This window comes from Macaca nemestrina, chromosome 14 (genome assembly GCF_043159975.1).
Source record: "Macaca nemestrina isolate mMacNem1 chromosome 14, mMacNem.hap1, whole genome shotgun sequence".
Classification (NCBI taxonomy): domain Eukaryota; kingdom Metazoa; phylum Chordata; class Mammalia; order Primates; family Cercopithecidae; genus Macaca; species Macaca nemestrina.
Genome location: NC_092138.1, coordinates 91,212,790 through 91,238,674, shown reverse-complemented (window position 1 = coordinate 91,238,674; position 25,885 = coordinate 91,212,790). Strand labels below are relative to the sequence as shown.

Here is a 25,885-nt window from a genome sequence, read left to right as displayed (position 1 = left end):
TTCTAGAAAGTTCCATCTATACTGATCTGGAGACTGTTTATAAATCAGTCTTTATGTGTGTTTTTATAGGTTCTACAAACATTTTTGCTTCTGGTTCAGAACTTCATAGTTCTCTAACATCAGAAATTCATTTCTTGAGGAAGCAGAACCAGGCCCTCAATGCAATGCTCATTAAAGCATCCAGAGGTAAGAATTAAAGGAGTCACTGGAAGCCTGGAACGCCAAAGCCTTCTGTGTCATGGAAAGAATGCAGACATTGAAGTCTGACCACCCTAAGTATGAATCCCGTGGCTCTGTGATGGCTGTACGCCATTTAATTGTCACAGCAGCCCTGTGAGGTGTTTCTATATTATAGCTGAGAATACTGGAATCAGAGAGGTTCAGGAATACCTCATAGGGCTGTTGTGACAATTGAACGGTGTAAAACTCTCAGCACAGTGTCTCTAGTAGGGACTCAGTAAATGTTATTTTATTTGCTTGTCACTTATTCCCCCTTTAGCCATGTGTCTCTCATCCTAGTTCACAGTGGAAGAAAGAAGGGCTGGAAATATAATACTGCCAAAATCTCAACTAGTGATTTCCTACTATCAGCAAAGTGTATTCCGTACTTCTTATAAAGATCCCTTCTCTTAATTCCTTCTATTTGAGCTTGGCTCCCAAAGAGCTTTCACTTACATTATCTTTCACTACCAAAAACAATTCTGGGATGAGGTATCATTAGCCCTATTTGACAGGTGAGAAACTGAGGCCTAGGGAATTGCCCAGCCTGTGGTCACAGAGCTAGAAGGTGGTAGAGCTAGAACTTGGGCCAGCTTATCCCACTTTTCCTAAAAGGATATTGATGCTCCTTTTGGCTTAAGAGATGAAATTGGGGCCTCTGTCAGTCATTCATTCACTCAGCAAACATTTCCTATCTCCTGTTCTACTTCAGGGCTATGTAGACTCTGATACAGAAATGGATGAGATTTCATCCCTTCCCTCAGGGAGCTCATAGTCTGATGGGAGAGGCAGCCAGACAATCTTGGCAGGCCAGCGTGAACCTCAGCCATGATAAAGTCAGGCTCTGGGAACTGCAGGACCCTGGAGAAGGCATCCTGACTGGGGAAAAGCTTGCCTTCAAGAACAGAGGATGAGGAGGGCTTAGCGAAGGTGCTGAAGATTGAGAGGAGCCAGGGCATTTTAAATCGAAGGAAGAGAGCAGACAGAGGCCCAGAGGTTAGCGATGAGGAGTCTAGGCCGTTCAGGAAGGGTAGGCAGCATGATGTGTCTGGCCATCGAGGGAGGAGGTGAATACTTGCTTAGAAATTATCCTGTTGTGGTTAAGAATGGAGTCAGAAAACCTGAGTCTGAATTCTGGCTCTGCCACCTACTGGCCATGTGACCTTAGGGAAGTTTCTTATCTGGAAAATGGAGAATAATAGTGCCTGCCTCGGAAGTCGGCCCTGGAGATTAAATAGGGCGATGCATGTGAAGGCCCTAATGTCACATCGCACAGGTAGTGCTGGTGCAGGTCAGCTGTTACCACCACCAGCACTGCTGGCAACTCATCTTTATGGAGCTTCCAGCCCCCAGAGTGCTCCTGACTCCCTGTGGTAAACCCTTTATAGATGGGAGCTCAGTGAATCCACATAATAACACATGTAAGGAAACAGGCATAGAGAAGTGAAGAGCCTCTCTCAAGGTTATGAAGTCAGTAAATGGAGAAGCTGCTCTTGAATGTGGCCTCTCTGCCTCCAGCCCCCTGCTTTTGACCACAGTGTCTCTTGTGCCTCTGGGTGTATTTTATTCCTCAGAAGAGGTGCTGTCCTCAGCCTGAGGAGTGAATGGGCCTCAAGGTGCCATCTGCACAGCCCTGCCGGCCTTCTGGTTTTAGGCTGGTAGAAGACCTGCGGCCAGGCCAGCACTCATTCCCAGAGTTCTGGGTCCTGCATTTTCCTCTATACTTTCCACCCGCTGTTTGCTCTGTGAAGGCAAAGTAACTAGGTTTGCATGGCCTGTTCTTTAATAGAAAATTAAACAGGCCCATTTTATCCCAGTGACGTTTAATCTGCAGTCTTGATGTTGACAAATTTATCTGCCCAAAGTGTGTAAGATAATTGGAATGCCAAAATCATAAATGCCAGATCGAATCTCATTCTTTTTTGTATTCTTGAAGTGCTATATTTATATAATAAGGTTGGAAAAAACAAATGGTGGCCCTTCTCAGTGGCGCCTTTTTGTGTTTGCAGATAAACAGAAGGAGAATGACAAATTACGAGAGTCCCTCTCCAGGAAGACCGCGAGCCTGGAGCACCTTCAGCGGGAGTATGCCAGTGTGAAGGAAGAAAATGAAAGGCTGCAGAAGGAAGGCAGTGAGAAGGAGAGACACAACCAGCAGCTGATCCAGGAGGTCTGCCGCAGTGGCCAGGAGCTGAGCAGGTAGTGGCTGTGCTTCCCCGGTGACCTGCTGGCCGTACCACACATCCAGGCACTGGGCTGCAGTCGTGGAATCAGCATGCAGGCCTCTGCCTTAGTGCACGGCGGCAGGCAGTAGACACAAACACATCATACGTCTGGTGGGGCTGCAATATATGGAGAAAGATCCTGTAAGGAGGAGAGGGCTTGGCAGTGGGTTGCTGTTTTCTGTCGAGGGTGAATCAGGAAAGGCCTTTGTGAAAAGATGCCATTTGCTCAGAGAGCTGAATGCAGTGAGGAGGTGAGTGCTGCAGCTGCCTGGGAAAGATCATTTCAGGCAGAACAGGCGCAGGCCTTGAGGCAGAGTGGCTTAGGCCTGTGCCTGGCAGAGCAGGGCAGTGTGTCCGGAGGGGGGGCTGGCAGGATGCCAAATCACATCGGGCTGCAGAGTCAGTGTGAGGACTTTGGGTTTACTCTGAGTGGCATGGGAAGCCACTGGGAGATTCTGAGCAGAGGAGTGACATGGCTCTGCCGTCGATTTTAAAAGGATCCCACCAATGGTCCTTTTGCCGTTTCCCTCTTTGAGTCTGTCTGGTTCCACATTTCAGTTGTTCCTGTCGGCACGCGTGAATGCCCCACTCTTTCAGTTACCGTCATCACCAAGGGTGGTGCAGTGAGGTAGCAAGATCTTCGTCTTTGCCGCCAAGTGGTCCTGGGTCTAAGTCTGGCTCCCCTCCCGAGCTGTGCATGCCTGGGTAGGAAACAGCCCTTTTGAGTTTCGTTTCCTCATATCTCTGAACTGAGGGTTAGAGAGCACCAACCGTTTAGGGCATCTGTGAAGATTACATGAGATCACGTATGTACGGGGCTGGACACGGGGAGCACTTGGAAATTGCAGCTGTGACTGGAATTCTTAACCAGGCTTGTCACTGCTTGGTCTCTTGTGACTGAGAGTGGAATTGGCCTGCTCTGTGGGGTTCGAATAAGTTACCCTATGGTAGAATTAACCTGTGCTTCTCATGCCTGTGGGGCCTTCTTAGGGTGCAGGAGGAGGTGAAGTTGAGGCAGCAGCTGCTCTCACAGAATGACAAGCTATTGCAGTCCCTCCGAGTGGAGCTGAAGGCGTATGAGAAGCTGGATGAAGAGCACAGGAGACTGAGAGGTACCGGGGGGGGCTCTGGTCCGAGGCCCTTCTCACCTTGAGGCTACTGTGCTTTGGGCTGTAAGCCCACCCGACCGCCGGCTGTAGGCGCAGGAGGGTAGAGCTCAGCCCTCTCCTCTCTGGCCTCGTGGGTAGAATGGATGGGTGTTGAAGCTAGCGCTTTGACCCACTCTTCTTTTGAAGGAACAGCAGGAAACATAGAAGGACTGAGGCTCAGCACCCAGGCCAGCCACGGTCCGGGTTCCCACTCCCTTGTTCCCAGCTATTTGACCCTCAGCAGGCCACTTCACCCTTTGAGCCCAGCCCATACATGCCTCTGTAAAACATGTCTCTCAGCACCTGTTGTGTGGAGAATTGTGTTGAAAATTGAATGAGACCATTTATTAAAAGCATCCTAGCATGATACCTGACACATAGTAGGCACTCGGGAAATGACTTTTATTATCGTCCTGCTAGTGTGTGTTACTTTTTGCCCATTAATTCAGCAAACATTTATGGACACCTCTCATGTGCTGGGCATTGCTCTGGGGATAGTTGTTGGACTCAGTGCTCTCTGTATCCCAAGAGAGATACCAGCTCAGAGTGCTTCAACTATAAGGTCTAATGTTTCAGAATCAATTTTGAGGTGTGGTGAGGTGTTTTTTTTTTTTTTTTTTTTTTTTAAACTAATTTTCCAGATGGTTTCTCTCTATTGAAAGTTGATCTAGAAAGGGGTCATCTCACAGCTTTTATTTTCTTCTCAACTTGCTTTTCTTATTCTTGCTGTTGTGTCTTTTTAATATACTGTGGCTCTTAAAATCATCCCCTTTCATTCTATAATTCTAGCCCAAATAGATTTTATTACTACTAGACATAATTTCGGGGTTTGGTATGCAATTTGCTAGGCTTTTATGGCCAGAAGCGAAAATTAATTTCCAGCTCTTATTTAGCCTGTGGAATAGCAGCAATTAAGTCTGCCAATATTTTTGTTTCTAAAGTCAAGTTGTTATTTTAAACTGTACCTAGTTCTTAGGAAGAGGGAGGGCGATGGTGGTGGCGGGTGTAAAATGCGATTGAGTTCCTTCAATGGCTGACCCTTTGGTTGTAGAAGATGTCAGGGCTTCTCTTTGCACATGTCTGCAGAGGCGTCGGGAGAAGGCTGGAAGGGGCAGGATCCTTTCAGGGACCTGCACAGCCTCCTGATGGAGATCCAGGCTCTGCGGTTGCAACTGGAAAGGAGCATTGAAACCAGCAGCACTCTGCAGAGCAGCCTCGAGGAACAGCTGGCAAGGGGGGCAGAGAAGGCACAGGAAGGAGCCCTCACTCTGGCCATCCAAGCCCTGTCCATCCCTGAGGTGCCCCTTCAGCCTGACAAACACGGTACTGCCCCTGCCTCTCCCCACTTGGCTGAGAATGCAGCTCTGAGCATCTGTGTGTGACGTGTGAACTTCTGAATGATGCCTTTGCCCCACACAGGTGTCTTTCCGTTGATAGCTGACACGCTGTACCCTGGGAGCCAGGGGACCTGACTGCTAATTAATTAGACGTCACCTTTGGCAAAGTGGCGTAATCTCCATCTGAGGCATCTTGATTCTCAGGGAAGTGGAATTTGGACTTCCAGACACCCTCAATGCCTCTGGCCTTGCTCCCTCCTATCCATTTAGTCCTGCCTGCATCACTTCCATGCTGAAATTTCTTTTAGTTTCTCTTACTGCCTTTAGAAGGGAACCCAAACATCTTAATCTGGCTTTCAGTGTCTTTCAGGATCTGAAAATCATCCTGATAGGTTTAAAAAGTGGATCTGTTTTGCATTTGCTTGCAGGTTAATTGCCTAGCCCTGGAGAGAGGCTGTGGGGGGGTACCAGAAAGAGGAGCAGACACCTCTGCCACCTGCCCACCACAGGGTGTGGAGCAAACCAGTAAATGGTTAGACTCCAATCAGTCAGGCAGCCTGTCCTCTTTGCTCTAGAGATGAAAAACAAAGTCCCAGAGAGTGGATGGGGCTTGCCCAAAGTGGCATAGCAATTAGGCAGCAGAGCTGGAACTAGAAACCATTTCCAGCTTTGACTCTAGGGCTGTTCCTAAACCCACTGGACCCTCTGGAGCCTTGGGTATCCTGGGATTATCTTCCTGACACCCATGGGGTAAATGTGTGTATCCAGTGGGATGAGGAATGCCAGCATGCTTTAAAAGCAAGTATTGTACTAAAGTTTGCACTTACTTTTACTTGGATACCTCTAGTTAAAAAAATAAAAATAAATCTCTTAAGGAGTACCTAGTCAGTCTGCCTTAGAACTTGTAGTGATTAGTTCATTGATTTCTCATTGACAAGGATCTTAAAATTTAACCAAAAAGATGATGTAATAATATGAAAAAAGTGAACAGAGAAAAAAAGTTGATGATTCTACACATTGATCATTTTTTAAAATTTGCATATTTCTTTTCTTAAATATCGGCATGAATTTATATTTTTCAAATTGGTTTTTGTGTCATTCTGTGTCCTTTCTTTGTTTTTGTCCAATATTGCATCATACATGTTCCCTCTGCTTTCACATGGGCTTCCTAATGATTGTTTGCAGGCTATTCTTAGTCACCAGTCCATGACCCCGTTGATTATTAAAGTGGTCTCTGATTTAGAGCCATAATAGACATCAATGTTAATATACTTTTTGCTGTTAAACAATATTCTTAGGAGAAAACCCGACCAGGGGAATCTCAGAAGTTTAGAAAGGTGCCATATTTCTACCTTCTAAATGGTCTGTCCATCAGAAGTGTACAAAGGTAGTGGTTTTTGCGTGACCTCATCAGCATCGGGCATTAATATTTTTAACATGGGTCTGCACCTGGCCCTTTTTAAGGCTTTGAGGAGCTTGTGGGGGTGGGCTAGGGGAGATTGAAGCAAGGAGAAGAGTTCTGTGCTTCGGGTGCCCAGGAAGGAGAGTTGGGTAGCTGAAGCGAGGAGGCCATCAAACAGCCTTTGCCTTTGAAATTTGCCGAAAGCAGCCCTCAGCATGTGTGGCAAGAGGCATCCAGGAGAGCATTCAGAATTCACGGTGTTGCCTCAGCAGAAAAGTTTTCTAATTTTCTTGAGTCAAGATCAGAATTGTAGGCAGCAGCATTTCTTCCTCTGCAAAAGACTTCTCAGGTCTGTGTTTAAGTGCATCTGTTTTTAAAATTATGTTCTAAAGGCTGATGTCTTTCACTGAGAGTGATTCCTCTCAGGGCCAGCTCTATGGAGCTGACCTCCTGGCTCCTTGGCCTTAGGAACTGTAGCAGACCCTTGGGTGGTGCTGGAGTGCAGCAGCCCATTGCCCAGTGGTGCAGGAGCTCTGATGGGGGGATCCTAAACCCTGGGCTCGCTTGCTCTCTGCCACTGACATGCTGGGTTATGCTGGACAGATCACTTTCTATCTCTGCCACTTGGTTTCCCCTTCCATGAAATCTGAATTACAATGTGTTCTGCCCACTGAGCTATTGAGTCCAATAGCTTTTCATATGTGAAAGTGCTTTCCAAATTATTACGTGTTGCACAGATCATCTGTACATCATCTATTGATTTTGCCTCCTTACAGTGTTGCAAATACATCACCCCCCAGATCCTATTGTGGGTTACTCTCATCTCTGGCTTAGATTAGTGTGGCAGCCTCCAGACAGAAAAAAAACTCCTCCAGTACAAAATACAGACCTCAGCTTGATATTGCCTTGCCCAAAGCCCTTGAGTGGGCCCCTCAGTCCTCTTGGTTCTGGCCTTAGCATCCTACTTTGTCCTTCCCTGCCCCCTGGGCCTTGGGTCTATGAACTGCTTATTTCTACCTGAGTGATGATTCCATTCTTCGTCCCACTGTCTGCCTCTCACCTGCCCATTGTGCTGCCTGGCATTTCTTTCCCTCCTTCTTACCACAGGTCAGTCACAGTCAGTCTTAAAATGGTGAAACCCCATCTCTACTAAAAATACAAAAAATAGCCGGGCGTGGTGGCGGGCGCCTGTAGTCCCAGCTACTTGGGAGGCTGAGGCAGGAGAATGGCGTGAACCTGGGAGGCGGAGCTTGCAGTGAGCCGAGATTGTGCCACTGCACTCCAGCCTGGGTGACAGAGCAAGACTCCATCAAAAAACAAACAAACAAACAAACAAACAAAAAAAAACACATAAGGTTTTAAAACAGGTGTTAGCCTTTGGGAAGCCAAGTTGGGAGTAGTGCCCTCACCTGAGCCTCAACAGCCTGTGTTTTCATTAACACTAAAATAAAATTGCTTGTTTACTTTTCTGCTAAGAGTTTTTCTAGGGAACGGATTGGGCCTGGTCACTCTGTCTCCCTGGTGTCCCACACAGGTGGGCCTGGCAGGACAGAGGCCTAGTGAAGATTTGAAGGAATGCTTGTGTGTGTATGAATTAGTGAATGTGAGGGGCTTGACTGTATTCTCATTCAGTTCTCTCTTGAATGCTGACAGCAGTGAAACTAACAGTTCTCGTGTTTTGCATTTTGTAGATGGTGACAAAGATCCCATGGAAAGTGATAATTCATTTGATCTGTTTGATTCCTCCCAGGCAGTGACACCAAAATCAGGTACAAAGCTGAAGTCTGGGTAACGGTGGCAGCATTGGATGTGACAGTAAGACTTTTTAAATTGCAGAAAAGGGGGTCCCTAGTCCCACCTCAGGAGGGTATTTGGCAAGGATTTGGGATTTCAAGTTCTCAGCATCTCCAGCTGGTGATATCCTCCTTCAAGCCAGTTAATCTACTCCTAGGTGTTACCAAGCTTAGAACATCATTGGGTCCCTGTTGCCTTAGATTAAAATTGTGACCATCTTTGTGAGACTTTCAAGGCCGCCCAGGATCCAGCTCCAGTGGGCCCGTCCAGCCTTATCCCTTACCCTGGTGTAGCCACACAGGGGTCACCATCCTGCAGACAGGCCCACACTTTCCTCTCACTGTGACTTTTAGACCCCCTTTGTCCCACTCTTTGCCAGTAAAAGTCCCATTTCCTCAAGACTCATCATGAATGCACATTTTTCTGTGACATGGCTTTGCTGCTGTCCCTGGTCAGAATGACTCATCATTAGTGTAATTCTTGCTTCTTGCTCAGTCCAGCTCAAATGCTGCTCCTTCTCAGAAGCCTTCCCTGTTCTCTCCCTCCCTGCACAGATAATTGTTTTTCCTGGCTCTGGCCCTTCATCACTCTGCTGTTGCACCTTCCGCAGTGTCTGTGTTCTGATCAGACTGTGGGCTACTGGAATGCAGGCACCAGCTTGAGTTATCCTTGTGAATCTGGGGTCTTCTGCTGAGTGGGTGGTTGAAAAGTGTTGGTTGAGTTGACTTGAGCCTATCCTACAAGATGACTCATAAGCCAGTGTGGGGTAATAGATAGAGGTCCAGGAGCCATGCGTCTTTTCCCCACTGGGCTTGTGTTGGGTGGCATTTGGGCACGAGGGCCTCTCCTAGCCCTCCTAGCTAGCTTCAACATCATAAGCGCCTTGAACGCAGAGTGTTACCTGAAACAGATTTTACATCCTACCTCTCATTTTACAGTTTCAGAGACTCTTCCACTCTCTGAGAATGACACGGACTCCCTCTCCTGTGACAGTGGCAGCTCGGCAACTAGCACTCCGTGTGTGTCCCGCCTGGTTGCTGGCCACCGCCTGTGGGCCAGCAAGAACGGCCGCCACGTCCTGGGCCTGATTGAGGACTATGAGGCCCTGCTCAAACAGATCGGCCAGGGACAGAGGCTCCTTGCCGAAATGGACATTCAAACCCAAGAGGATCCCAGCTACACAAGTCAAGAGCTGGGAACAAAGGTAACCTGACCACAGAGCTGGAAGGCACAAGCTGCTCCCTGGGAGTGTCCATGGAAGGGGTAGGGGAGTCAGATGGTGCAGTTGTCCTCAGTAGGACCCTGAGAAGAGGGACTAGGAAGTGTGGCCCCAGAGAGCTCAGAGGTCAGGTCCAGTGTGGGGGACTGTGGGTGGTGGCTGTGTTTGATGGGGTTCATGCCCTGTATTCCTGCAGTTACTTCATGGGCTCTGCTGTCTTGCTCCCATGACGGCCTCTGTACATCTGGTCTCTCATCCATTCTTCTCTCCATCTGCACCCTGGTGTGTCTGTCCACTCATCTGCCCATCCACCTAGCTGTCACCCATTATGAAGTGGAATTACTAGTTCAAAGGTTGTGAACTTTTTAGGGCTCTTGGTGATAACTGTTGCTGCATTACTTTCCAAAACAATTGTGTCTCTGTTCATGAATGTTTGTCTCACTATATTTTTGTCTTTGTTGAGGTTTTGTTGTTGTTGTTGTTGTGTTTTTTTATTTTGAGACAGGATCTAGCTCTGTCACCCAGGCTGGAGTGCAGTGGTGTGATCATGGCTCACTGTAGCCTCGACCCCACCTCCTAGGCTCAAGCAATCCTCCTGCCTCAGCCTCGCAAGTAGCTGTGACCAGGCATGTGCCATCACACCTGGCTATTTTTTTTATTTTTATTTTTTAGAGACAGGGTCTCACTATGTTGCCCAGGTTGGCCTTGATCTCCTGGGCTCAAACGATCCTCCCACCTTGGCCTCCTAAAGTGTTGGGATTACGGGTGTCAGCTATCATGCCTGAGTATGTCAGCATATATATATATATATATATTTCTTTTTTTTTTTTTTAAATGGAGTCTCATTCTGTTGCTCAGGCTAGAGTTCAGTGGTGTGATCTTGGCTCACTGCAGCCTCCTCCTCTTGGGTTCAAGTGATTCTCCTCCCTCAGCCTCTTTAGTAGCTGAGATTACAGGCACCTGCCACCATGCCCGGCTAATTGTTGTATTTTTAGTACAGACCGGGTTTCACCATGCTGGCCAGGCTGGTCTTGAACTCCTGACTTAAGGTGATCCAACTGCCTCGGCCTCCCAAAGTGCTGGGATAAAGGTGTGAGCCACCATGCCCAGCCCAGGTATTTTTATTTATAATGACTTTTTTGTTACTTTATTATCTAAAAAGGGTGTGTCTTTTTTCTTTTTTTTTTTTTTTTTTTTTGAGACAGGGTCTCGCTGTGTTGTCCAGGCTGGGGGATGTGGCATGATTGTGGCACACTGCGGCCTTGATCTCCTAAGCTTAAGCAATCCTCCCATCCCAGCGTTCTGAGTAGCCAGGACTACAGGTGTAGACTGCCACACCTAGCTAATTTTTTATTTTTTGTAGAGATGGGGGTCTCACTATGTTGCCTAGGGTGGTCTTAGATTTCTGGGCTTAAGCAATCCTCCCACGTTGGCCTCCCAAAGTATTAGGATTATAGGCATGAACCACTGTGCCTGACCTCATTCTATTTTTGTATTTATTTTATTACTTATAAAAACAAATGCTTTTTTCATTTCTTCTTCTTTTTTTGTATTTCCCCTTTTCTGAGTCACATAGATAATTTTCTTAAGCCCTTGATACCTCCCAATTTGAGTTTGCTCTGCCAGCGGTATACGGCCGTGATATCATATTCACTACAGCAGGGCCATTTAACAGGGACCAGTAAAGACAAAACCATGTATTGCTTGCTGTTGGAGTCATTTTCTCTGGGCGGGTCTCTGTGGGCCGCCAAACCGTGAGAATGGCCCTCCCACAGACCCTGTACTTGGAGTAGTAACTGTAGTTAATGCTGGTGGTTATTAACCATGGTGGTTATTAATCATGGTTATTGATTGGGCTAAAATCACCCCTGAAATTCTCTCATAATCTACAATTCACCAGTCTTTAAGAACAATAAATTGGTGCTATGTGGTACCAGGCTTTCGCTCAGCATGTGAAACAGAAGCCCTACAGTCTGGAGATTTATGCTGCACGTTAAGGCTTGCTTGTCCAAAATCTTTTTCAAGACTGCACATAACAGCCTTCATATCCCCCCCGTGTAGGGTCCACACCCAGCACCACTGAGCAAGTTTGTGAGCAGTGTGAGCACAGCCAAGCTGACCCTGGAAGAGGCCTCCAGGCGGCTGAAACTTCTCTGGAGAGTCTCAGTCCCCGAAGATGGCCAGTGCCCCCTTCACTGTGAGCAGGTAGGTGGTGACACATGATTCAGAGGCTCAGTGATGCCACTGGGGCCTATGTCTCAGTTTCCTCCATGCCAAGCAGGGGCCCACAGCAGATGTGACCACCATTTGGGGTATGTATCAGGGAGGAGATGGCCCTGTTTGCTATGGCTTCACCGTGTTCTTACTTGATCCATCCCACACTCCTGTAGCCCTGACCCATCTGAGCATATCTTTGTTGAGTAGAATCCTGTCTGCATTCTACACATGAGGAAACCAGGACTCAGGGAGCTGAAGCACTTAGTCAAGGTTAGAGCTTGTTTGAAAGCGTAAATATTGGAACCCAGTGTTTATTCTTTTATTTTATAGGCTTTAAGTCCCAGTTTGTCCTCATAGACTAGCCCATTCTTTTCTATTCATCATCCCTTTTGGTTTAGGTGCCTTTCTCTGGCTCTTCTGATTCCTATCGACAGCTTTCATCATCATATTTGAGTGGACCTTGTTCAAAATCTGTTTTAACTACTTAGGAATGACAGGCTCCAAACCAGGAGTCAGGCAGAGTAGCAGCTGTCCTCTGATTTCTGTGTGTGGGATACATGTGGTGTCATGACAGGTGAATGCCCACTCTGGCTACTCAGAGAAACCTCCCTGGAAGAAGGGACATGCAGGTTAAGGAAGAGTTAGAACTCTCTGCTTGGTAGCGTGATAGATATTTCCCCCCTTTGTTTATCTGACCTGTCCGTTCTTGCCAAAGGCCAGCAGGAAGGCAAAAGGGAAATTTACATTTTTTTGTCGTTATCTCATTTAGTTAAACCCCTTTTGACAGCTCTCAGGTCTCTCAAACATGACCAGGAAGTAGCTGGGGGGCAGCTCTCTCTGCTCTGAAGGTTCTAATGAGCCCGTCCTAAGATTTTCCTCTTGGGATCCTGGGGACAAAGTTTGGATACACTAAGCTCAGGAAAGTTAATAACTGTTCATTCCACAGAAAAATCTTTTTTTTCGCCCATGTTTAGCTGGTGGCAGTATCAGGTGGGAGACAGAGTATGAGGGAGGAAGGCTGAGACTCACTGGGGTCCAGTCCCACATTGGTCTTTCCCTTCTTCTAATCCACCAAGTCCTGTTCCGTCTTAGGCTTAGGTGACACAGATGGCCTGACTGCCTGGAGTGTCCCATGTCCTGCTTCTGGCTGGCTCCTTCTCACCTTTCAAATCTTAGCTTAAATATTACCTCAGAGTCAGAGAGGGCTCCCTGAGTCCTTCAACATAGAGTCCTCTTCTGTTTCATCGTAGCCTTTCAACCAGTTGTAATTGTATATTTGTTTAATGTCTGTCTTCCTCTATTTTCCTTCAGAGGACAGTGTCTATTTTATTTATAGTTTTTGAATGAACCAGTGATTTTTTTCTATACACCCAAAGTAGTACCTGCCTCATGATTTTAACATAAACATGTCTGAACTAAACAGTTGACACTTAATGCAATGTTTTTGTCCTTAGCACATTGTAGTAACTGTTAAATAGACAGAATACAGCTCATACACATATATAAAAAATATATTATATATACACACACACATACACAAATTATAGCCACATTGATTCTTCCCTACTTGCAAATCGTTCCAAGAAGGGTTGGTGCTCCTGAGTACCTCTTTCCTTCCAAAGGTTTCTCGAGTAATTGATTATGCTCACTTTGATGTTATGGAATTGTGGTGCCAGAAAAAGGACCTTTGAGATGCTCCAGTGTGGTTGCTGGGGTACAGACCCCCTATGTGGTGTTAAATTGCCTCTAGCCACTTTTCTGTCACTGCTGTGTTTCATACCATACCTTTGCTTGGTGTGAAATGTGTGTAATGCTGATTTCCATTTCCAAGTTTTCACCAGCAACCCGGGGGCTTTTGAACTACCTGGTTTTCTCTTGAGTGTTATTAATTGCCTTTTACATTTAGTATACCATCCCCTGCAGTCTGGACTGCTCTGGAAAGTGTGTATCATGTGCATCAGTTGTGTGGAGGGATACAAATGTACACACATACTTGTTTATAATAATTTTTTTAAATGGAGGATAAACAGTAACAAACCAGGCTACATAGAGTAGTGGGAGGGGAGAGATTAGAGTAACAGATAGAAGGTAGATTTCTCTGAATAGACCGTGTTGTAGATTTGACTTTGCAACTATATAAATGCATTACATAATTATAAAAAAGTCAAAATGAGAAAACAATTTCTAAAAATTCTTGGCAAGATGAAACAAACCTTACTGTACATGGCAACGTAGGCATAACAACACAAAAAGGAAGCATTTCAATGACTAACGCGTAGTACTTTGACCACAGATTTCTAGTAGAAATATTCTAAGGGCAAGAAGAAAATTTAAACTCTTGTTAATGGTTATATTGTTAGTAATAATATTGATATTGATATTCTGAATTATTATATTTCTATTATAAGATAAAACAAATAACTGTTAATTTTATTGGGAACTGATTTTTTACTGTAAGGAAAAAGAGATATGAAGTCAAAGAAATAACCCTGTAATCCTAAATTTGAATAGCACATATCATTATGAACTCGTGATGTATTATCATCCATTAAAAGAATTTTATGAACTTTCTCAGCATACAAGGCTCCAGAAACAATGTCTGTTCTACCACCAGTGAGCACCCTTGATGCCCAAATTATGATTTCTAGATACCTTTGCCCACTAAAGGGAACTAGGGTTCCTTGGAGAAATGGCTTGCTGCTAGGTCTGGGGCAGGAGATATATAGTATGAGCCTAGAACATATTTCATCCTAGTAAGAAAGGATCCAGCATGGGGAAAGAGGGAGAGAACCCCATGGATTTACAGTGGTTCCCATAAGTGTGGGCCCTGGACCTGCAGCATCTGCATCACCTGGAAACTTGTCAAAAATTCACCTTCTCAGGCCTCACACCAAACCTACTGAATCAGTAACTCTGAGAGTGCACCCCAGCAGTCTGATTTTATTGCCCTCTAGATAGGTTTGAGAACCACTGGATTTAAAGAAACTCAAGAGATAATCAAATGCAAAACATGGATCTTGTTTGCATCCTGAATTGAACCAATTGTTTAGAAAAAGAAAATTATGAAACAATCAGGGAAATGTGTTCACTGACTGGATGTGGTGATACTAAGGAATTACTGCCTTTTTTTTAAAGGTGTCATAATGATACCGTGTTGGGTTTTTTTTTTTTTTTAACAATCTTTTTGTGGCCGGGGTGGTGGCTCATGCCTGTAATCCCAGCACTTTCAGAGGCCAAGGTGGGAGGATCACCTGAGGCCAGAAGTTCTAGAGCAGCCTGAGCAACATAGTAAGATGCTCTCTGTTTAAAACAAACAAACAAACAAACAAAAAACAAATCTTCTAGAGAGATATAGTAAAATACTTTATAGATGATATGATTGGCTTCTAGGGTTGGTTCCAGAATCATCTTGGGGAGAGGATGGGCAGGAATGTAGTAGAGATAAGTATGGCCATGAATTGATCATTGCTGAAGCTGGATGGGCACTTGGGCATTCATTATTCACTTCTTTCTGCTTTTGTAAATGTTTGAGAATTTTTCACCATAAAAAGAAAACAAGCAAAAATTTCTGTCCCCGAAGTCCGGCGGAACACTGACGAGGAAGCCGGAGGCCTCCGGGGAGGGAGTGGCTTCAGCGCTGCAGCTCTGTGGCCCTCGGGAAGGGTGCTCTGGTGACCTCCCGCAGCACTGGGCATGCTGCTCACACCCAGCGTCTCATCTGATTCCTTGCAGAAAGCTTGAGGGAGTTAGCTGTGATTCTTCCCCTTTTCCAGAGGTAGGAATGGAAACTCCCAAGAGGTTAAGTGACTTGCTTCAGCATCTTATAGTTGGGAGTGGTGGAGTTGTACTTTGAGCCCCTGCTGTTGCTACCATGGAATATTCATCCTATAAAAATGAATATTTGAATCCAGGGGAACAACAGACATGTAAACAATTAAAATTCCCTGTTTTAAGTACTGGCTAGAATATATACAGGGGTGTTAGGAGAGCACCAGTGAAAATTAACCCACCATGAGTGGGTAAATGGTGTCACAGCACCTACTCTGCACCAGACACTGGTGGTTAGAGGGAGGAAGTGAGTGTGTAGTCAGTACAGGAAGCAAACAAGTAAAGGACCAGTCACTCCAGTGTGCCTTGGGCGGTGATGGGGAGACACTGAGCCCCGGCGCACCCAGAGGAGCAGTAGCCAGCCTAAAAGAAGTGCCAGGCCAACCTCCTGGAAGAGGCGAAACCTGAGCTGACTTTAGAACGAGGAATGGGTCAACCAGGCCGAGTTTGAAATGGTCATTCCCGCTGTCTTCCATTATCTCATTTGAGTCTCACTCTACTGCAATGTGATAGCTGGATCGGGGATGATGATTCCAATTTTACAGATGTGGGACTAAGGCGTTGACTGTAGAGAGACTTTGTCCTGGAATGTGTGGCCTCTGGAGCCAAGACCAGAAAATCTTTGTGGGCTCTTAGCCCCAAGGAAAAGAATCAAAGCAAACCTAATGTTTAAAATTAGGATCCGTTTGGGAAGAACTGTCGAAGTCCTTGTACCTGACATGACTGGTTAATCTTAAAAGTAGGTTAAGTCAGGGAATCAAAAAATGATACGTACCTTAAACATTTTAGTTTAACTTAAAACAGATAAATGTACATTCATTTGCTATTCTTTTGATGTAGGGCCAGGGCCTTTTCTTTTGAATATGGGTCTGCTGAGTGGAGTTTCACATCTTCTTTCTTTCATAAACTGCATCCATAATGTATGTCTGTCACTTCCAATTTCTGTTTCTTTAAGATGAAGAGAAAACTTAGACACTTGCAAAGCAATTTGAATATAGAATTCTTCTAGACTGTGTTCCTCCCACATCTTTTATAGTTGTCTCACCCACACCTAATTTGCCAGAAATGTGTTTTTTAGTGACTTGCTTTTATCAAGTCTTTCCTGAAGCATATGTTAGTTTTCATACAACCAGTTCGCTCTTTTAATACACACATTTCATGGGCTTACTTAATATTTAATTAAATTATGCAATTTGATTACAAGTACAGCTACCATAAACAAGTTTGGGAACAAACTAAAGTGACTCTTCATGAGCTGACAACTCACCATCTCTCCTGTTGGAAGCAGAAGTGTTTCGACGTAGCAGAGAGCGGCCTGTGCCAGGGTGCTTTCCTGACAGAAAGGGAGTGTCCTTCCTCCTGTGAGCTGGTTTGGTGGAGACCGGCTGAGAGGGCTCCACCGTGCGTATATTTCACCTCGGAGCACTGGGGACTCTGGTTTTGCCACCCATCCAGAGTTTACTCTGAAAAACCAGAAGAGTTTCTTCTAATGGAGCATACTTTCCTCATAATACTTTTATATGATATTTTGAAGATTTAAACATTAAAAAAATTTTTAAATCAGCATTATATATAGTTTTTGAAAAAAAACCACTCAATTTGAAATCATATCTCATGGAGAGAATTGCTCTTAACATTTTGATGACATCTCAATATACACATCTATGAATGTGGGCGTTTATGTTCAATTTTGTGGAACAGGAATGCCTTGTATACAGGGCGTTTTGTTCTGGGCTCTTTTGTCACTAACTATGATCATTTTTTGATATCAATATATAGAGCTCTACAACATTGTTTTTAATAGTTGTAAAACTATTGTATTATATGTAAGTACCATAATTTATCCAGATCTGTACTGAAATGAAGTTATTTTTTCCTACCATGAACAATGCTGAGACGAACATCCTTGTACATAGGCATCTTCTTGTGCTTATGTTATTCCTTGGGGGAAATGCCAACATGTAGAATTGCTGGGGCAAAGAGTTAAGCGCATCTCAGTTTGGCAGATCTTGCCAGGGCGTTCTTGCTGGGCCATGCCATCCCGCATTTCCACCAGAGGCCACGAGGTGCTTTCCCTTTACCCTCAATGGGTTTTGTCCAATTTTGCCTTTTCCCGGTTGTCAGGAAAAGGCTTCTAGTTTCCATTCAAATATTTTTGCTAGTGAGGTTGAGCATCCTTTTATATGGCTTTGTAATTTTTCCTGTGTAACATGACGTTTTATGTTCTTTGTTCATTTTTCTAATTTCTCTTCTCTTTAGATTGGAGAAATGAAGGCAGAGGTCACCAAACTACATAAAAAATTGTTTGAACAAGAAAAGAAGTTGCAAAACACCATGAAGCTTTTGCAGCTGAGCAAGCGCCAGGAAAAAGTCATCTTTGATCAGTGTGAGTGAGTGTGCGGGTGGCCTCTGTGCCTGACCACTTCCTGCCTCCAAGGGCTCCCAGTGCTGCGCTGGATTACCCACTTTGGAGCCCAGATTATAATCATGCCTCCCATCTGTGGGCTTCTTTTCATCCTCCATCCTTTCTGACTCACACAGACAAATGTATTCACTTAACACACCTTTGTAGAGCAGCCCCTTGGTGTCAGGGACTGTCATCTCACTGGGAGACAGTCGTGTGGCATGTCAGTGATGGGAACATGCAGAGCACTGGGGTGGGAGTTGGGTGGGCGTCACTCCGTCCTGGGGAGGTGGGCATCTTAGACAAAGGAACCCCTGCGCTGAGTGTGAAATGAGAGTAGGTGTTGTCACATGGAGCGGGGGGTGGCAGTCCCACAGGGAAGAGCATGGACAGAGGCACAAAGGCAGGAAGTAAGGTTTCGTATGTGAGAAACCAAAACCAGTCCCTGTGGGGTAAAGGCTGCAAACAGTGAATTGAGGCAGGAGGGATTGGGAGTCAGGGAGTACTTCATGAAAGACTGAAGGTGGCAGGCTCAGGGCAGAGGATTGGCCTGTCAAATCTGTGTGCAAGAATGGCTCGCTGCTGGCTGCTCCACCAGTGAGGCAGAGGCCGACTCACTAGTCAGACAGGAAAGGTGGCTACGATGCTGGGGATCCAGAGGAGGGCATGGATTTGAGAAATTCTTCTCAAGGCAGATGCCAAGACTCAGGGTTGGCGAGGTGAAGTAACTTTCTTAAGGTCAGTCCCAGTTCTGATCTAGCCACTTTGGAGATTGTGTGGGAGCAGCTCTGTTTCCCGGTTTAAACCCTCAGCACTCCCTCCTGCTGCATTTAGAGGAGCAGGCAGTAGCTGAGTTTTCATTAGTGCCTGTTGGCAACATGGCCCTGGCCCAGCCTGTGCTGTCTGTGTGTCAATTTCCCTGTCTTAGGAGAACTGCTGACTGCAGCACTTTCTCTCCGGATGTGCCAGCCTGCCTTGTGCGGCTCTTCTATCAAAGTCCAACGTTTCTGGGGCATTTCTGAGAAGCACAGCACAGAGATTATTGCCAAGTAGGAGTTCTCCTTAGCCACCCCTGGGAACCTTCTGAAAATAGACTCTGTGAGACTGGCAGCGTTTGAACTGCAAAAGAGAGGGGCTCAGCCACTGAGCAGGCACTGAGTTCCTGTTCTTTGCCCCTTACGCCAGGCCCTGGGGACAGAGATGAATGAGACAGTCTTTGCCAGTGAGGGTTCCAGGCTTAATGAGGGAGACACACAGCTTAGCTGCAGGACAATGTACTGAGTGCATCCTGGGAGGCCTGAGAGGTGGTTCAAGACTGACTGGGTCTTGAGGAATGACTAGGAGTTCGTCAGACAGTGAAGGGGCAGGAATAGGATTCTGGCAGATGGCCCTGTGGCCTTGCTGCTGTGCTCCCAGGGGTGAGAGAGAACTGAGCACTCAGGGACATGCTTAGGACGTGCAAAGGATTTTCCTGTGAGAGATGAGTGAGAGGGAGAAGCAGGAAACATGTTGCAAGGAGCCTTGTGGACAGGACTCCAGGACGAGCAGCAGGGACCCGCGGGGTCCATGTGTGTGTTACAAGATCCCATGGCTGAGCTTGGAGGGGCCAGGAGGCCGGGAAGACCTCTTTGATGGCTGCAACAGACCCCCAGGTGGGCAGTGGGTCCAGACTGTGGGGGAGGGGATGGTTTTGAAAGATTGTAAGGAGGTCAGCCTGGCAGAGTGGTGGATGTCTGTGGGGTTCTGGTTGAGGGTTTTGTGTCACTCGTAGAGAAAACGAGCACAGAGGGGAACCTGGAGAGAGACAGGGGCAGCTGTGGTCATGTTAAGGCATCTGTGGAATATTTGGGTTAGACTCTTGGCGCAGCGGGCGGGGGGAAGCGATGCTCTGCACAGGTCTAGGAAAAGGCAGAACTCTGCACTGGCATCTCTCCTCCTCAGCAGCCTGTGACCCTGAGCAGCCACAGGGCAGGTAGCTAACGCTATTGGCAGGTGAGGAAATTGCAGAAGTAGGTTTGGATGGGTTGTGTGCTGTGGTCGGTCAAAAGGACAGAACTAGAACCCAGGTCCCCTGTGTCCTAGGTCAGAGATCATGGAATTATTGATTGAGCACAGTTCAGATCTCCACTCTCTTATGTGACCTGCATTAGACTAAAACCCTAAGCGTTAAGATTCCTCATCTCTAACTGGAGACATGAATTCCAAAGGACTCAGACTAACTAGTGGGGCCGGGTTCAATAGCAACTTTATAAAAAGCACCCCAGTTTTCTCATCTGTAAAATAAGGATGATAACGCTACCTAAACTGTATTGTACTTAGCACAGTCTCGGGGGCAGAGGAGATGCTCAGCCAGTCCCTCCTCTTTCTTTCCATTAGGCCAGACCAATTCCTATGCATGGAGGTGGCAAATCATTCATAGTAAGAAGAGCCACAAATGTCTCGTAGCACTTCCCCTCCTGAGCTGGTGTTGCCCGTCTCCATATCTCCTAGGCCTGGCACAGAGCAGGCTCCGCCAGAGCAGGGTGAGGGGCTTGCCCCAGGCAGCATAGCTGGTGGCTGGCCCGGGCCTGCAGCTCCTCCTGTGCCAGGCTCTGCAGCTCATCCCAAGGAGCCAGGTCCTGGGAAATTCTCCAAGCCCCGCGGACTTCACAGACCTGCTCTGTGAAGGGGACTAGGTGAAAGTTGGCGTAGCACCTCCTCTTCCTCCATCCCCTCATGGTGATGGGGAAGGGCAAATGCCAGGGCTGACTGCTACCTGGTCAAACTGACACCATACCTTCTCAGAGTCTACAGGGGAAAGTAAGGAAAGGGCATCCCAGTGGGACCCTAAGAGTCCTGATGCCCTGGGGCCTCTCACTGGCCATGTGACCTGGAACCAGGTGCCTCAGTTCCAAGCCTCAGGTCCTCATTTGCAAAGTGAGGACAGTAGTTCTGCCCCATAGGGTGGGGGAGTATTCAGTGAGGCCACAGTTGGAACCACCTGTCACCAGGTCAACACTGTTCAGCTCAGGTCTTCCCAGCACTCTGTTGAGGTGGGAAGAACCGTGGACTGAGTTGGGTAGACCCTCATGTGAGTCCCATCTCTGTGCTGGGGCCAGTCTAGATTTGGGACGAGTCCTTTGTCGCTGTGTTCCTCGGTCTTCTCCTTGCAGCGGGGATTTCTGTGCTTTGGAATGCGGCAGTGCTGTTGAGGTGCAGGGGTCCCCTCAAAGCTTGAGCCAGGTGATCCTTAGTTCTTCTGCCAGGAGCTTTGTTCTCTAGGGACATGGAGTGCTCTTTCACACTCATCTTTAACGTCCACAGCTGTGATACTTCATCTTTTCTGGGTCTCAGGCCCCTTGGTGAATCTGGAGAAAGCTGTGGTCTCTCTGTGGAAAAATGCAGACATCCAGATACATGCCCTCATTTGCACACAGTGTCGGAGGATTTAGGACTGACGCCCCAAACATATCCAGCGCCGCATGTCAAGAACTTCGCCCTGCAGCAGGAGGTCAGGTTGGGAGTAGAGGGGCAGTGGCCACCTCTGAAAGTCGTTTTGCTTGGCTAAAAACAAAGTTCACACCGTCTGTCCCGTCCCCAGTGTCACAGATTGCAAATAAACTCCATTACCTCCAGATGGAAATTTTCATGTGGTAAGAAATCGATATTTTCTCAAGGCCACCACACAACACCTATTCTGAAGAAGCCACTGGGGAGCCGGGCTGTGTGTGCTGGGCGTTGAGTCTGTTACAGCCTCTGGCACTGTTGGCTAAAGGTGCGGCTCCAGAAGCCTTTGGTGTTTCCAGCATGGGGAGTAAGCTGATCTCCTTACCCTCACCAAGCCCTGTTCAGAACAGATTCCCTGTCAGGCTCAACTCTGATCAAGAGGGGCATTCTTGCCACTGCTGGAGTTTGTGTTGGACAAGAAAAAGTCTGAAGGAAGAGCCACCTTTCCAGTTGCACCTGAAAGCCAGGGCTCGCCCGCCCCTCCTGGGAATTTGGATACACAGGGCATCTGTCTAGTACGGTGCTCCGGGCGTCAGCGTCGGCAGGGACCTCTGAAACCATCCCACCCAACCAACTCCTGTCCAGGCAGAATGTGACTTGCCTGGGGAACCAGGCTGGGCTATTCCACCAGCTGAAGGGCAGGCAGAGGAGAAGCAGCATGCCCGCGGCATTTTCTTCCAGGCCATTTGGAGCTGGCTCTAAGAGCTGCTGGGTAAAAACCTGGATTTGTAGAACTTAGACCCTCCTATGTGGGTCTGCCTGATCAGGGCACAGTCCCTTCCCACAGCTGCTTCCCACAGGGCCTAGGAAACTCAAGAGTGCTGGGCAGGCCCAGGCCTCTACCCTCCCAGTGCCATTGCCCTCCCTGACCCACAGAGGTGAGCCTGAGGGATACCCGGACAGTCGGGTGACGGTGCAGAGCTGTGGTGTCTTCTGTGAACCGGCATAGCGTGCTCTAGTCTCTGCATTGCTGTCAGGTGGTGGCTCAGCGGGGCCTCAAAGAGGTGGTGTTGATGCATTATTTGGCTCTGGGGTGTGTGATGGGTCAGGTGGGCCCTTGGTACCTCCCTCTGGTCTGGATGCTTCAGACCTCATGTTGTCCACATGTCTGAGCCCTTTGGGTTGGGGCTTATCCTCCCTGCACTTGGCTTTCACACGGCTCTCCTGGACATCTGTGCCCCTAATCATTGCATTCTTTGCTCTCTCCTCAGTGGTCGTAACCCACAAAATCCTTCGGAAGGCCAGAGGAAACCTGGAGGTATGCCCTTTGAGTCTTCACTGTAGGCCAGTGGAGGTTGGGAGGGGTGCAGGGCCAGAAAGGACCTCTTGAAAAATGAAGGTGCAGGGGGAACCAGGGGACATGTCCTCCTCAGAGAGTTGTGTGTTTCTGCCAGCAGTGCATGAAAAGTTGTGTTTTATCATGCCCTGTCGTCAGTGGGGGTTCTAAGTTTTAAATTTGTATGCTATTTTTACCAGTAAGAAATTCAGCAAACAATGCTTGGCACATAGTAGGCATTTGATGAATATTTCTTGAATGAATGCAGTATGATCTCATCGTCATTTTATTCGGTAAATATTTACTGACTAAACTATGTCTTTGAAAGCACTTTGAGAATAACAGTCTTGTGTTTACCTCTGTCAGGGGTCTTACTTCAGAAACCTCCACTGGACTTAAAATTCTCCTTTTTTTTCTTCCTTTTCCTAGCTTAGGCCCGGGGGAGCCCATCCAGGAACATGCAGTCCCAGCAGACCAGGCTCCTGAGAAGAACTTGCAGCCAATAAAGCTTGTGCTTCCCCACTGAGCTCACGCTGTCTCTTTGTTTCAAGTGTGGTTCCTATTTATTGAGGAAGAAAGAGCTGTCTGGCCAAAGGAAATCTTTTTTTTTCCCTTCATGTTTTCTCTCTGAAAGTTGGCTTGAGAGTTGTTGTCAGAAAGGTGCGGGTGCTCCACAAACGGGTGGTAAAAAGGCCTCGAGCTCTTGGATGTCGCATTTCAGATCTGGGGCAGGCACCGGAACTGAGGCTGTGCGCCTTGGTGGGCTTCACGTCTTCCCCCGGATTTGCTTAGCACTCAGCCAGTGCCGCAGTTTGAAGATTCTCATTAAATGATTCATTTCATTTCACCTTGACGATTCTGTTGTTTTGTATGGAGCCTCAAAGCCCAGGTCCCAAAATCCCAAGTGGGACAGGCCAGGGTTCCACGAGTCGCGTGGCTCACTGCTGAGCTCGCTCAGGTGTCCAGAGAAGAGCACCTCCGTGCCGCGTGGCTGTGGGCACTGGTGTGTGCTCAGCATCTCACAGTCTGCTGGACAGCAGCCCTTGCAGTGGTGCCATTCCCGATTTAGCAAAGAGCAAAGTGAGGCCCAGAGCTGGGATGTGGCACTTGCATTGTCCCCGTGATGACAGGGGTGTGTCATCAGCCATCCACATCGCTGCCTCTGACCAAGATGCCCCCAGCCAAAACACTTTAGCGGCTTCCCACTACCCTGTGATCCAAGCCCAAGCCCCTAACAAGGTTTACAAGCCTTGCTGGCACCTCTGGCTCCTTGCCCATCTCGCCTCCTCCCACTCCACTCTGTGTTCCGGGCAAACCGAACAGTGTTCTCCCCAGCCTAACCCAGGCTGCGCCCTCTCGGACATGCTCCTCTCACCCTTTCTTTTTCTAGTTACCTTTGAATGGTCCTTCAGAAGTATTTTTTCTGCCCTTGGGGAAGCCTCTCCTGACCCTATACTAGGTGAGATACCCCACCTCTGCTCCCGCAGCCCCCACACCACTGTGCGAATCCTCTGAGTCCCTGGAGAGCAGAGGCTTGTGTTGACCACGGAATTGCCAGCACCTGGCCTGGCACCCAGCTCCCCAGACACGATGGTGAGGGGAGGAGACTGGATTGCACTGACTAGAAGCGCAGGGTGCTGCAGCCTCGGCTGGGAGTCCGGGGAGTGGCCTTATGCCACTTTGCCTGTCTCCCCATCCATTAAGAGAGGAGTGGGGCAGGTGGGTAGTGAGGACCCTTTCTGCTTGGGTTCCTGCCATCTGTGCTCTTCTGAGAAATATTTGCACAGATATACCTTGGTTGAATACGTACCAGTGTGTGAAAACTCAGATTGAGCCATAATATCACTGGAGTGCCTTTTGCAAGCAGTCGCAACAGTTGACTTCCTAAATGGAAGCTGAGTGGGCTGAGGCACCGGGTCGTCGTGGCGCTGTGGAGCCGGAGGCCTGGTTCCAGTCCCGAGGCTCGCGCTTCTGTAAGTGAGAGTTACTCTTGCCCAGTACTGTTACAGAGTTGGGAGCCTCAAATTTTGGAAGCAGCTACACAAGACCGTTTCCACAAATGGGTGACTCTCTTCAGTGCCTCAGTGGCTGGTCTTAAGCAAGTTTAAAGTACTGTTTTAAGTTCTGTGGCTATGTTGTGCCAAACCCCTATTAACCTCAGTAGGGAAGGCTCAGGTTCAAGAGGCCTGAGAAGAGACCCACAGAGCCAGCAAACGGGATGTGGGCTTTATTAGAGGCTTTCATACAGGGAACAGTCCAGAGGCGGCAGACTGGACAGGGGAACTGCTTTTCATACAGAAACAGATGGTTCAGTGGCAGCCGCTGAACAACACAACCCACAGCCCCAGGTGGGGCAGGAAAACCGCCACCACTTATAAACAGCATGCAGTTTATATAGCATTTTTCACTTAACCTTCCCCCAGGGACCTCTGCCTGGGAACCTTTTAACCCAAAACTCAGGGCCTCAGTCCCCTGTACAGCCCGCGTCCCATGAGATGGGCTGGGGGGCTCAGATATTCCTCGCAAACAAGGAACAAATCTCCAGGTTGGCTGCTCCTCGATTCTCTAACTTGGAACAACATTAAGATGCGTGTGCCGTACAGGGTCGTTCTAAGGGTATGCTTAAGCTATTGCTATCAGGGCGTTTACCCTCCAGGCAGATGTGCACAAATGTAAGCATGTGTGGTTGCGGGGGCAGTAGGGAAGAGGCGAGTAGGTTGTACAGTGTAGTAGATACAGCTCAGGCAAGGCCTGGAAGTCAGACCTGGGCTCAGATGTCCCCACAGGGGAAGAGTCCCACCTTGCCTGGCACATGGTCAGTGCACAGCCCATGGGAGCTGAACTTGGTCATTGGCAAGGGCTTGAGGTGGAGGGATTGGAGGAGAGATCCACATTGGATTCTGGTACGTCCCCGGCCTGTCTGGTTGGTGAAGCCAGGCATACGTGGGAGCAGGACCTGCAGAGGAGGGGCTCCAGGAGTCCAGCTGGCCATTTGCTTCAGGTCACCCACAGCTTTTCAGGAACACAATAATCTAAAAGTAAGTGCATTTTTATCCCCCAGTTTAGAGTCAGGTAAAATACTTTCAACCTTGGGCTAGTGAAGGCCCTCCCTCTTCTGGGAGGTGGAGGAGCAGCCTGGTTTGTTTGGGCTGGATTAGTGCCAAGAACAAACTCTGCAAATAAGACAATTTGGACCTTGGAAAAAGCTCCATTGTCCCTGGTGAGTTAATTTTACCAGCAGCTGAATTCAGGAGGCTTTGAAGCAGTAATCAGAAAATGCCTCAATTTCCCGTCAGTGAAATTAATCACCACGTGTGCTGGAGGAGCTGC

The 25,885-nt window shown here is 47.6% G+C and overlaps 1 protein-coding gene and 1 long non-coding RNA gene across 5 annotated transcripts in view; one reads left to right on the top strand and one right to left on the bottom strand.

The window, feature by feature from the left end:
• Positions 1 to 23,402, top strand: part of LOC105487136 (CDK5 regulatory subunit associated protein 2) — a 191,185-nt gene extending 167,783 nt beyond the window's left edge. For all 4 annotated transcript variants that reach the window (XM_071078251.1, XM_011750442.2, XM_011750445.2 and 1 more), the window contains 10 exons: positions 70 to 186; positions 2,229 to 2,418; positions 3,435 to 3,556; positions 4,679 to 4,915; positions 8,023 to 8,100; positions 9,064 to 9,329; positions 11,406 to 11,549; positions 17,649 to 17,775; positions 22,491 to 22,537; positions 22,985 to 23,402. In XM_071078251.1, the coding sequence (XP_070934352.1) occupies positions 70 to 186; positions 2,229 to 2,418; positions 3,435 to 3,556; positions 4,679 to 4,915; positions 8,023 to 8,100; positions 9,064 to 9,329; positions 11,406 to 11,549; positions 17,649 to 17,775; positions 22,491 to 22,537; positions 22,985 to 23,041 (1,385 nt within the window). In that variant the 3' untranslated portion in view covers positions 23,042 to 23,402. The remainder of the gene's footprint in view (positions 1 to 69; positions 187 to 2,228; positions 2,419 to 3,434; positions 3,557 to 4,678; positions 4,916 to 8,022; positions 8,101 to 9,063; positions 9,330 to 11,405; positions 11,550 to 17,648; positions 17,776 to 22,490; positions 22,538 to 22,984) is intronic.
• The window catches only part of LOC139358209 (uncharacterized), a 12,315-nt gene continuing 1,746 nt past the window's right edge, over positions 15,317 to 25,885 (bottom strand). Inside the window, exons 2-5 of the long non-coding RNA XR_011612824.1 lie at positions 24,366 to 24,526; positions 16,657 to 16,852; positions 16,165 to 16,337; positions 15,317 to 15,446 (exon numbers count right to left, since the gene is read on the bottom strand). This is a non-coding gene — a long non-coding RNA (uncharacterized lncRNA). The remainder of the gene's footprint in view (positions 15,447 to 16,164; positions 16,338 to 16,656; positions 16,853 to 24,365; positions 24,527 to 25,885) is intronic.